Here is a 12334-nt window from a genome sequence, read left to right as displayed (position 1 = left end):
CACTGATAATGAGGCAGAAGTTGCATCTCTTATCTGACAGCCGATATGTTATATCTTGGCATTTGAAGAGAAGCGTGGGGAGGTGGAATTCCTAGACTGCAAGCCAGAGCGCATATAAGGGCAATATGTGTAAATTCCCTGATTAGGCTTCAGCGTAAGCCTCAGGAACCCTAAACGATTCAGTTGAATTCTAGGTTGCATTGCTTTTTAACCCATGTCGTGGTGTAGTTGTGTTGAAGATTTGCTCCAGGGTACTCAGAGCACAGGTTCGAATCTTCCTCGTGGCTTTTAAACGTTTTCTTATATTATATCCGGGTTAAATATTAAGAATAATGACGTGATATATGCTGTAGCAGGTAAGTATGGCGTTTGGTTTATCTATCGCGGATATGTGCAGTCTTATCTATTTGTTTTCTTACATATCTGTGTCATTGATAAGCAATTTCCAGTTCTTGGCTTCGGGTATTTGATATTAGTTATCTTATTTTGCACTATGTATAAATTTGTTGTGAATGCTAAGTCATTTCTTCTTCCACATGGACTTACACGGTCCTCTCTTACTTATAACTTAGTCTTGCCTAACTTAACCTAATTGAATCTTGCCTAACTTAACCTAACTAAATCTTGATTAACTGAATCTAACTTTATCTTGCCTAACTTAACCTAACTGAAGCTTGCCATACTTTACCGAACTGAATCTTGCCTAACGTAACCTAACTGAATTATACCTAACTTAACTGAACCTTGCCAAACGTACCCCTAAGTGAACCTCGCCTAAATTAACCTTACCTGTAACTAAACATATACAGGTATGCTGTATATATCTGGCATCGGCCACTTTGTCTTCAGAGCCTCCGGATTCTCATGTTGTTTTCAGTGATACCTTCCTCAGTCTCCTGAACATTGTTCATGTTTTCCCTAACCTAAATAGGCTAATTACTCAGGTCCTACATTAGTAAAAATCGACCGTAAATAAACAATAATTTTAAAAGTCAGCATCGTGATTATAAAACAAAGTCCTCAGAAAGACTAATTGGTCAAAAGCAATCTTCCATTGCAGCGTTCCGCGCCTTGCCGACTGCAGGCAACTGTTGGCAAGACATAAATATGTGGATATTTGTTTAGATAACGACCGCTTTTATCAGCGGCCTTATAGAACAAGCCAATAATAACTGGTAGTTGTCCGTCAGTGTCTGTTGAGTGGGTGGTGACCAGACGACCCACTCCTAGTCCTCCGTCAGTGTCCGTTGAGTGGGTGGTGACCAGACGACCCACTCCTAGTCCTCCGTCAGCGTCCGTGAGTGGGTGGTGACCAGACGACCCACTGCTAGTCCTCCGTCAGTGTCCGTTGAGTGGGTGGTGACCAGACGACCCACTGCTAGTCCTCCGTCAGCGTCCGTAAGTGGGTGGTGACAAGACGACCCACTCCTAGTCCTCCGTCAGTGTCCGTGAGTGGGTGGTGACCAGACGACCCACTCCTAGTCCTCCGTCAGTGTCCGTTGAGTGGGTGGTGACCAGACGACCCACTCCTAGTCCTCCGTCAGTGTCCGTTGAGTGGGTGGTGACCAGACGACCCACAAAGGTCACGCTTCACCACAGAGATGGGACGAGTGTATTGTTTACTGATGCTGATGACCGCGACGTTATCCCGACTGACTGAGACAGACCAGGTATAGATTTTCTTGGACAATTTCATAACTTAGTGTACAGAATGATTTCTGTCATCTTCTTTTTACAGGATTTTGATCTACAACTCTCATATACTTCAAAAATAACTACACGAACTCATTCTCAGTTATTATCACACGCAAAATTGTGGTTTAATGATATCTTAAATCTCCTTTTTTCACATATTTCTCTCAGAGATAAGAAATATACTAAAATTTGCAGCATTATAAACAGTAAATATCTTAATATTGTAACTTCCACATAATCACTGATAGGTGGTAGTTAGGGGCTTCCATTTGTCTAATAAAACTAAATAATGTTATAACAACAATTAGTTTTGTTATGTAAATATACAGCTTTGATTTTATATTTCCTTAAAATTACATTTGAAGAATTATCTGCATCATTCTTGAATTTCTTATGATGATCGGTGATGTACAATAGAAGTAGAGTATAAATATACAAACTATGTTATTTTTCTTTCAGAATTATCCAGTTCTGGACAGTGAAGGTAATTTCAGTGAAGGCTTTGGGTGATAATATAGTGAATGATAGTGATGTTTGTACATTATAATGACGATGAATGATAGCGAGGTTTGTAAATTATAATGAAGATGAATGATAGTGAGACGTTGACCGGGTACAACCAACGCGTGATGGTGACTCTGGAACACGTTAAAGATAATAACTGATGGTGACTTTAGTACAGGTTAAAGATAATAAGTGATGGTGAAGCTTCTATTATATTTCAATAAACCAGAGATTCTGTGCAGTAATCAAACACGCAGCACGCTACATAAACCAAAATAGTGCAACTTGTAATATTATATAATAATTTTTTTTTAAATTATAATCATAATTTGCAAAATCTTATGTATTACAGTTCTGTGTCTTGAGTTGTAATAATATCAGACAAAGGCTTTAGCTATAAAAGAGACACAGGAATATTTAAAATCCACTGAAGACTGTTGATTAGACAAGATTAATGTGACTCAGATTAATGTGTCTCTACTATTTTGACGAAGGACGGTGGTAATTCTCGACGCTTGTAAAGCAAGACGTAAATACTTGCGATCAAGATGCTGAGCAGTAATGTATTTCCAATTTCATATACCAATTACACGAATATCTTGTGGCATATACGATATATTAACCGGTTCTCCCAATACCTAACAGATCCGAGAGCATCTGACAGCAGGGTTTCATTGAACGTCAAATGGATGGCTCCGGATAAAGCCAATGGGATCATTACCAAGTACCGAGTCAAGTGGACCTGGGAGGATGGTGCGGACGACATTCAGGTGAACGGCACGTCCACCACCAGCTACACCATCACCGGCCTGGCTGCCTGTATCAACTACTCCGTCACCGTCGCGGCTGCTACGAGCGAAGGCTTTGGTGTCGAGAGTGACCCAGTCAGCAGAGTAACAAACATTGGTGGTAAGAGTGTATATGAGGTGTGTATAGAGTAATGTGTATATAGAGTAATGTGTATATAGAGTATGGTGTATATAGAGTATGGTGTGTATAGAGTATTGTGTATATAGAGTAATGTGTATATAGAGTAGGGAGTGTATAGAAGCAAGATGCTTTAAACACATCAATATATTTCAAGTTTGGAAATAATAAACCAAATTTTGTCATTTGCTTACACTTTACATAGGAATAATATATATTTTTTAATGATTGAGAATTCTTTACTTCGGAGGAGATAATGACTATAATTTTGAAGAAATAATAAAGATCCTCTGCATATATCAGTCGACATTGTTCTTCTACCACCATTCTTATTTTTTTTTATTTTGGACTTAAATAATAAAGGATTTAGTTCCAGGTAATGAGATAAATGAATGCTAGAAAGTTTCGCAGTATCCTTCAGCTGTCGAAAGTTGGAACACAAAGCTTACTCACTGAGTAAGTTCTTGGCTCCCTTGCCCGATAGGCCCGAAATCAATCCCCGACCGCCCAAGTGGTTGGGCACCATTTCTTTCCACCCCACAGTCCCATCCCTAATCCTTATCCTGATCCTTTTATGCGCTATTTAGTCGTAATGGGTTTGCGCTTTCCCCTGATAATTCCTTCTCGGGCAGTAAATAGGTACTCAGGAGTAGTCAGCCTATTGTGGGGTCGCATCCTGGGGAGGGTCATATATACTCCCTCTCTCTAGATTTATATTTAAGGTATATATACACAGGCTTCCTGTCCCCAACAAAACGAGGTATTATTCATCCATAGATATAATATTATCCAGTCTGAGGAGAAGCACGACTGTTAGGTTTATTAGAGACAATACTTCGAGGATCTCTTTCTTCTAGACACTAGGGGCCAGATTCACGAAAGAACTTACGCAAACACCTACGAACCTGTACATCTTTTCTCAATCTTTGGCGGCTTTGTTTACAATTATTAAACAGTTAATGAGCTCCGAAGCACCAAGAGGCTATTTAGAACAATAACAACAGTTGAATGGGAAGTTTTCATGCTTGTAAACTGTTTAATAAATGTAGCCAAAGCCGTCAAAGATTGAGGAAAGATGTACATGTTCGTAAGTGTTTGCGTAAGTTCTTTCGTGAATCTGGCCCTAGGAGTCTGGACTTCAGACTGTGGCTCTTCGTGTTGTATACTTTACTGTATTATGTATGCCCGCCCTTAGAACGTCCATATGCTACGGGTTTACACTTGCGCTCAGCGTAAACAGGAAAACTAAATTTAGGGCAACTTTAATTCATAATAAGGAGAAGCTTTGACTCTCCGATCCTTAACATTTTTGGATAAATCCATAATATGAGATTATGACAAAGAGCAGCTCTTAGAAGAGCATCTCTTCTGATATGTTTTGAAACACCCTTAAAATTTCATTTAATTAGTTGCTATTTGTCGGTGAGGTTAGCATCGCTTAATTGAGCTACATCACAGCGTGAAGGACGCCTCCTCTTACCAAGCTACTCTCACCTGGCCACTATTAATGCCGTAACTTGTCCATGGTTCCACAGCCCCGCCAGCACCGTCAGTGACCTGCGGGAAGGTCGTCTCCCCTCACCAGCTCGCTGTCACCTGGCCTCCAGTCGACACACAGTGTCCAGTAGGTGGCTACAAGGTAAACTATACCGGCGACGTCCTCTGGTCCGACAACACCCGCCAAGGCTCTCAAGAACTTTACACAACGTATGCAGACCTGAGTGACTTAACACCGTGGACGACCTACACTGTGTGTGTAGCGGGAGTGGTCGGTAATGACATTGTTGGTGCGTGGGACTGCTGCTCCTCTACTACCCTGGAGGCTGGTGAGTCTTAGTCTACAGGTAGAATCTTACTACTACCCTGGAGGCTGGTGAGTCTTAGTCTACTGGTAGAGTCTTACTACTACCCTGGAGGCTGGTGAGTCTTAGTCTACAGGTAGAGTCTTACTACTACCCAGGAGGCTGCTGAGTCTTAGTTTACTGGTAGAGTCTTACTACTACCCAGGAGGCTGCTGAGTCTTAGTCTACAGGTAGAGTCTTACTACTACCCTGGAGGCTGCTGAGTCTTAGTTTACTGGAAGAGTCTTACTAGTACCCAGGAGGCTGGTGAGTCTTAGTTTACTGGTAGAGTCTTACTACTACCCTGGAGGCTGGTGAGTCTTAGTTTACTGGTAGAGTCTTACTACTACCCTGGAGGCTGGTGAGTCTTAGTTTACTGGTAAAGTCTTACTACTACCCAGGAGGCTGCTGAGTCTTAGTTTACTGGTAGAGTCTCACTACTACCCTGGAGGCTGCTGAGTCTTAGTTTACTGGTAAAGTCTTACTAGTACCCAGGAGGCTGGTGAGTCTTAGTTTACTGGTAAAGCCTTACTACTACCCTGGAGGCTGGTGAGTCTTAGTCTACAGGTAGAGTCTTACTACTACCCTGGAGGCTGGTGAGTCTTAGTTTACTGGTAGAGTCCTACTACTACCCTGGAGGCTGGCGGAAGACAGTCTTACCACCAGTCTTGAGAGCACAAGGATGGTAAATATTACTGCAACAGCACAACAATCCTTTATCAAGTAATGTAATTAAAACATTTACCTCAGGAGTTGACTCCTCATCACTGTGTCAGGTCATCACAAGGCAGACACATCTCTAACATCAAACTACCACCCGTTGATGTTAACACCACACAAGTTAAACAAAAAATTAAACAATAACAGCAAATTCAATATATAATCACTCTGAAAAAATTTAACTTAATTGGTAATACATCAATGATATCATATTTTTTTCTGATGACTAAATCGATGAAGATATCAGGATGGTTTAACGTGTCAGGTGTTTAACGTGTCAGATGTTTAACGTTACAGGTGATTTTGACGACTAAAAGATTACATTAAAAAGAAATAAGAAACTTTCGAGTTGTAGTTTTGAATTACTCCTTTACCGAGAATCCAAACTATGTTGTTGGTATTGTGTAGCGCCGTAGTCTGCGCAGCCAGTTCACAACCTTGAATGATCCGGGGTTCGATTCCCGCGCAGGGATCAGACATTTGATCACCTTTCCTTACATCTGACGTCCCCAGTTGCGAGTAGCACCCCGTCGAAGCTCACTAGTGGTTCTAGGAATGCCTCAATAAGCTTAGCAGCCTCACGAAAAATCAATCTGAAATGTCCTAAGTTCTACAAATGATCTTTAAATGATTAAGATAATCATGCAGGAAAAGGAAATCCTCGTCTTCAGTGATAAAATCGTCTTCAGCTCGTATTATTTCCGCTCTGACAGCGCCCGGGAAGCCATCAAATCTGGAACAAACATCGTCAACCACTAGCAGTGTGACTGTTTCCTGGACGGAGCCTGAGGAGCGAAACGGCGCGCTGACGGAGTACCAGGTAGTCTGGCCCGACGGCTTCTTCAGCCTCTCCGCCGGCGCCACCACCTTCACCATCAACGGCCTACACCCAAAGACGCAGTTCAATGTCACTGTACAGGTTAGACTTGGCAGCGTTTACGTTCCTCAAGCAAGTATCCTGTATCCTTCATACATTATAGATGTATCACAACAATATAATGTTCATTTTACAGGTACACTGTGACGATATAATGATTGAGCCAATATACCTTCTGTAGAATCCTCTTGTCTTGTGCTTCATTCATTAGCCAGGTCCATCACTGTCACCATACACTGTTATTTCACAGTGAAAAAGATATTCAACCTCTGTCTTCTGTGATAGTGAGTTGTAACATGAGAAAATGGGGAAAATGATGCTCAATAGTAGTTGATAACGGAACAACGTCATCTCAGTGCAGTGTTGTTTAAGAACAGACACCATCACGGTGCAAGGTGATTGTCTAGGTTTACCATCAAGATGTATTGTGCACAACCATGATGTAATGTACAAAATCATGGTATTCTGTGTACATTCTGTCTCAGTCACTTATCAAATTGAGAGATTATTTCCACCAAGAAATACAAGTCACGATACAACGTTACCACCCAGGAATACAAAAGTGGATACAATGTTTCCAGCGAGGAATACAATCCACGATATAACGCTACCACTGAGGAATACAATTAGGAAGTACAGCTATCCTGCAAGCACCCGCTGACCATATATTACAGTGCCCACTTAATCCTTAAACTACAATTCCAAATACAAACTACAAACTAAATGCAAACTGCAACCTCTCCCCCCCCCACCCCCACAAAAAATAAAAATGGTGATCACAATATAGCCTACAGCAGTAACACCAATGCAGACATACCTTGACCCAAATATTGTTGCACAGAATTAAGTTCCCTGAAAATTGTATTTCATATATAATTATCATCTTATCTGTCGCTACTGATAGCGGGATCCAGATAGATGGAGTGCGCAGCAGAACTGAGGCGTAGTCAACAAATTTGGTTGATTTTAATTAGTGAACTTAGGAGAGAACTGAGAAGTAAAAGCCGTACTCGACCTCACACCAAGTGTTGCGTATACTGTTTGGCTCAGACGAGGATGTGTTTAAAGCAGGACTTGTAAACCAGTTGATCAGGAGGGGGCGGGTCGCAAGCAGTACTAGATTCTAAACGCAAGAAGTTCCTAGACGAAAAGCCTTTTCTCTTAAACTTTTGCAGAAGAGCATAATTATGTTCAACAGAGTAGCAGCAAAGATCACTAAGTGTACTTTCCCCCTGTGTACTGAGCCTGACACGCATGCCTGACCATACTGGAGTACCGTAGGCGGGGTGACCCAAGTACCACATGGTGGTATCAGCCATGGTGCAATGCATGCATGCTGCTGTTTATTCACTATCCTGATCTAAAAGGTCCATTCACACAACGCATAGCCTTTAAACAGCAAACTGACACTCACAGCAGGGCATCAAATTCCTTTATTCTCTTTATCTCACGAAAAGATGAGTTACGCCAAGATTATTTAGAAATTATTTTTAATTTCTATAGTGAGCAATATGGCGGGACAAAGGGGCCTTCCATTGTTCATCAATGTTCCAAAATAATGATAAAAAACAGTATAAGGTTAGAAGAAACACCTATACAGATTACCCTAGAAATCTTAGAAATAGTACCTTAAAAAGAGATTACTACTCTCTTAGAAACAAAGAGAAATGATTCCCTTCATGTCCTAGACATGCTAATTACGATTAACATGTCTATAGGTCTTTCACTTTTAGCATGTCTCTTTTACTTTAATTCTCACCATGATTCTACGACAAAACAGCCATTGTGACCGGATTCTCACTAAGATAATTTAATAAGGATTTGTCGAAACCAGAACCCTGAGGATGAGTCAGTGTCAATACCTGATCGTTTTCTTCATAAATCTTAAACGTTTCCTTTAGGAATCTGAAAGTGAGCAGCAATGATAATCAACAGAAACACCAACAAAACAGAACCAGAACAACGGTTCATTTCCCCAACAGGACAAAGAGTAAACACCTTTAACACTTGTACATAAATCCAATATATCTGACGACCACAAAAATCCCCTTCAATCACCACCCTCTTCAACACCTATTAAGAAACAGATCCCCAATGCAAGGGATTTACACAATACCTTGCAGTATTGTGTAAATCTCTCATTTCACACTGTGTAAATCTCTCTAGTCACAGGACGACTATGACTCCCACAGTCGTCCTAAGGTGACAAATGATATCTAGGCAGTCCAGAGAGCCCCTCACAAGAAGCGAGTGTTCAAAGTCTCTCTCTCTCTCTCTGTCTCCTCCAGGCAGGGACGTCGGTCGGCTGGGGTCCTCCAGCAATGATTCAAGTAACGACTAACAAGAGTCCTAACATTGGGGCGTTGGTGGGAGGCGTTGTTGGCGGCATTGTGGGGGGACTCCTGTTTCTGGTTGCTGTGGCCGCTGTGGTTTTCTTCAAGAGGAAAAGGAACGACAAAAAGAAATCAACTGAAAGAAGGTAGAAATGTGTAATTGTTTCCTCTATGGCGTCAGTATAGAATGAAATATGAAAAATTAACTCACCAAAGTTCCTTTAACACTTATAATGGGCTTGATGCATTTTTTTATAAGCCCAAATTAGGATCATAAGAGGAGTAGGGAAGAAAATATAAAATATTATTAAAACGATGTGCTCAGAACAGATTTTCTGAAGGGAGAGATGATTAACCCGTGAAGTGTACAGGCTAGACGGTTCACGCATTCCTATTGGTCGGCTGGGATGGCAATTGAACACCAACAGGCAGTTCTCTCATGATAGCATAGAAAGAAGATCATCTTAAGATGATAGCTTATGTGTTTTGACACTTCAATACGACACAGTTTGCAATTTCACGGACACAGCTCAAATAACATAACCCGAGAATACGTTTAATTAACGCACAGCTGCTCATCATGAATGGGTTGATATATAAATGACTTCAAAGTTCACTACTGAAGTGAAAATAAACTTCTAAGATGTCACAAAGTTTGCAGAGTTCAAGCTTGGACCTCCTAACGTTCAAGGTAAAAAAAAAGTCAAATCTAACTACCACTACTCATCACAATCGACTTGAGAATGGTCCAGGACGGACCGAAACGTCGTCGTCCCTTCACCTTCTAGTGTGTGGTCTGGTCAACATACTTCAGCCACGTTATTGTGACTCATCGCCTGCAAACTACCACTAAGTTCTTAAGTTTTCAATATCAACAAAATTATGGAAATTTTCTTTATATTACTTCTCAATGTTGTTTACCAGAGAAGTGTTGGAGCACACATTCACTCTGACATTCCTCGCCTGAGTTTCCATCCAAATCACATTACATTTCACTCAAAACATCGTTAAACCATAATATATTAATAATTCTCAAACTCCGGGAATTAGTGAGCGGCGCCAGGGGGGCAATTCACCCTGGAAAATACTTTAATCTGTGCAATTACACAACTGAATTTCATTTAGTAATTGTATTGTTTAATTTGTTATATGCAATGTTATCGGGCGTTTATATTTGTAAATATTCAATTAAAAATTCAGGTTTTGGAAATTACTCTCACAGAGGGTTAAGCTTTGCCAAGCAGGGCATTATATTGCTACCAAATAATGAATCGCCTGTGAACCACAGCGACAACAGCTTGCCGAACCACAGCCACAACAGTTCAATGAACCACAGTCACCTCAGCTCAGTGTACTCTTCAGGTCCTCACGTCCGGACATGTCGATGGCTCCTCGCATCTCAACTGTCAGTTGCAGTACTTCCAAGAACGACAAACCCACAGCGTATGATCAAGTAAGTTGTCGTGCGAATTTTCTTGTAATTAGGAACTTTTTTTTTTTAAGAAACAAAGAAGTATTGTTTTTATTTTATGGCGCTGGCTTAGTGCTTTAAAAAAAAAATATAAGTTACTTGCTGTTTTTGGAATTTGGTTAAAAAACAGAAGTTTTTCAATCCCAACAAGAGCAAATTACTGCAAATCGAAGTCGAAGAAATGTAAGGAAATACTCGTATCCTGTACAGGTGATATAATCATTATATATAATAACTTGTATAATGCACTGAAAGTGGTTCTTAACCTTTTTTTTTTTTAAGTCACGAACCCCTCTAAAAATCTAGATCCTCCTCTCAAACTATGGACCACCTCCCTGAAAAAAAACACAAGCACAAAAGCACATAAATGCATCTTTGCATGCAATGAATATACTTGATTTTATTGAAAATTGATTGCCTCATACAGTGCATGACGTACACCAAGTATGAATAAAGTCCATGGACCTCCAAGGAGTCCCCCAGGCTAAGAATCACTTCTTTACTAAGAAGAGATTAGAGTTTCCTAAGAGAACTTATGTTCTGTTCTCTTAACCTCTGTTTAATGCCTCCTGAGGCTAAGGCTTTGCTTTGTCATTTTGTCGAGAAATTACACACATTCTTGATATAATATATTCACTCAACAGGGCTCGAAGAAGGAGTTAGATCGCAGGAAGAATTCGACTTTTGAACCCATCGCCGTAGCCACCTCCAGGAGTGTCAAGAGCCACAACCGTAAGTCCTCTATAGCATGTGTGTGTGTGTGTTTGTGTGTGTGTGTGTGTGTCTGTGTGTGTGAGAGAGCGTGCATGAAAGTACTTGAATGTCAACGTATAATCAAACGTGATTAAAGAACCTGCGTCATCATTTTAAGGATGTTCACACGAACAATCATTTCCTTTCAGCATATTACATTCACGAAAAAAAAACTGTGATGGTGTTGAAGGAGCACATCTACGAGAACCCGGACGAGGACTCTGAAGACCCCATCTATATGACCCTGGACTAGGGAGCATCGGCGTCTCTACCAACTAGTGTAGTGACCCACAGTGACGAAGCTGATCAAGGTCACCAACTTATCCAGACTAAACTAACCTTGTCTCCAAAGTTTACAACACGCCCTGGCCACCTACCCCGACCCTACCCGCTTGCATAGTCACCCTAGCCCCCATCCTGGATACCTGTCCGGCTTGAAATACTATCCCTTCCCCTCAACCCAGCTTTCCAGCCTATTCTAACTATCCCAGGTTTCATGGGAACCAACCCACCCTGGCTTTTGCTATATTATATTCTCAAAATAAAAATATTCATAAATAAATAGACTAAGGGGTTAAAGCACTCTGTATCGTATGATAGATTTTAGTATTATCTTTGAAGCAAATGAATATGATTTATATGCTAATTGTATATATAATAAATAATATTTTATTTTACAATGTCATCATTATTTGGAAATAATAAATAAATAAATATTTTAACGTGCACATATGACCTGATAAACACACACACACACACACACACACACACACACACACACACACACACACACACACACACACACACACACACACAAACAAACACAAACCTTAAATAAACCACAATTTACTCTCAAGACATATATTAATAATAAATGTTAAATTAATAAAAACAGCTTTTAATACTATCTCCAGTTACCAGTGAACCTTTCTCCTGATCTTCCCACATTTCAAACACTTAAGGTATTATGTATCAATAACTTATCTTCGAAATATTGGCCAAATATTTAATCTTTATTTAATCCAAATAATAATCTAGCATATTTAATATTGATACCAATATTCTTACCAATAAGTGTTTTCAGTGGCTTAGGTATTTTTTTAACCTACATTGTAGATAGTTTACAATGTAACTGTTGATACCAACTCCAAGGTATTTGTGCGGCCTACACGTTTCAAAGTTCTGGTTCATCATTTGTGAGTCCCTTGAAAGT

The 12334-nt window shown here is 40.3% G+C and overlaps 1 protein-coding gene across 2 annotated transcripts; it reads left to right on the top strand.

Annotated features, from left to right (window-relative positions):
- Positions 1-1168: 1168 nt before the first annotated feature.
- LOC123770705 (receptor-type tyrosine-protein phosphatase S) lies at positions 1169-11950 on the top strand. Of its 2 annotated transcripts, XM_045762812.2 has the most exons (9): positions 1169-1670; positions 2155-2179; positions 2845-3108; positions 4662-4952; positions 6401-6606; positions 8853-9043; positions 10260-10350; positions 11013-11100; positions 11271-11950. In XM_045762812.2, the coding sequence occupies exons 1-9, from the start codon at positions 1602-1604 to the stop codon at positions 11372-11374; spliced, it is 1329 nt and encodes a 442-aa protein (XP_045618768.2). In that variant the 5' UTR covers positions 1169-1601; the 3' UTR covers positions 11375-11950. The 2 variants fall into 2 exon arrangements, with proteins under 2 accessions (XP_045618768.2, XP_069161940.1); XM_069305839.1 differs by lacking the exon at positions 2155-2179.
- The last annotated feature ends 384 nt before the right edge of the window (positions 11951-12334 follow it).

This window comes from Procambarus clarkii, chromosome 56 (genome assembly GCF_040958095.1).
Source record: "Procambarus clarkii isolate CNS0578487 chromosome 56, FALCON_Pclarkii_2.0, whole genome shotgun sequence".
Lineage (NCBI taxonomy): Eukaryota > Metazoa > Arthropoda > Malacostraca > Decapoda > Cambaridae > Procambarus > Procambarus clarkii.
The sequence above is the reverse complement of the archived record's forward strand: the minus strand, read 5'-3'. Positions and strand labels throughout refer to the sequence as shown.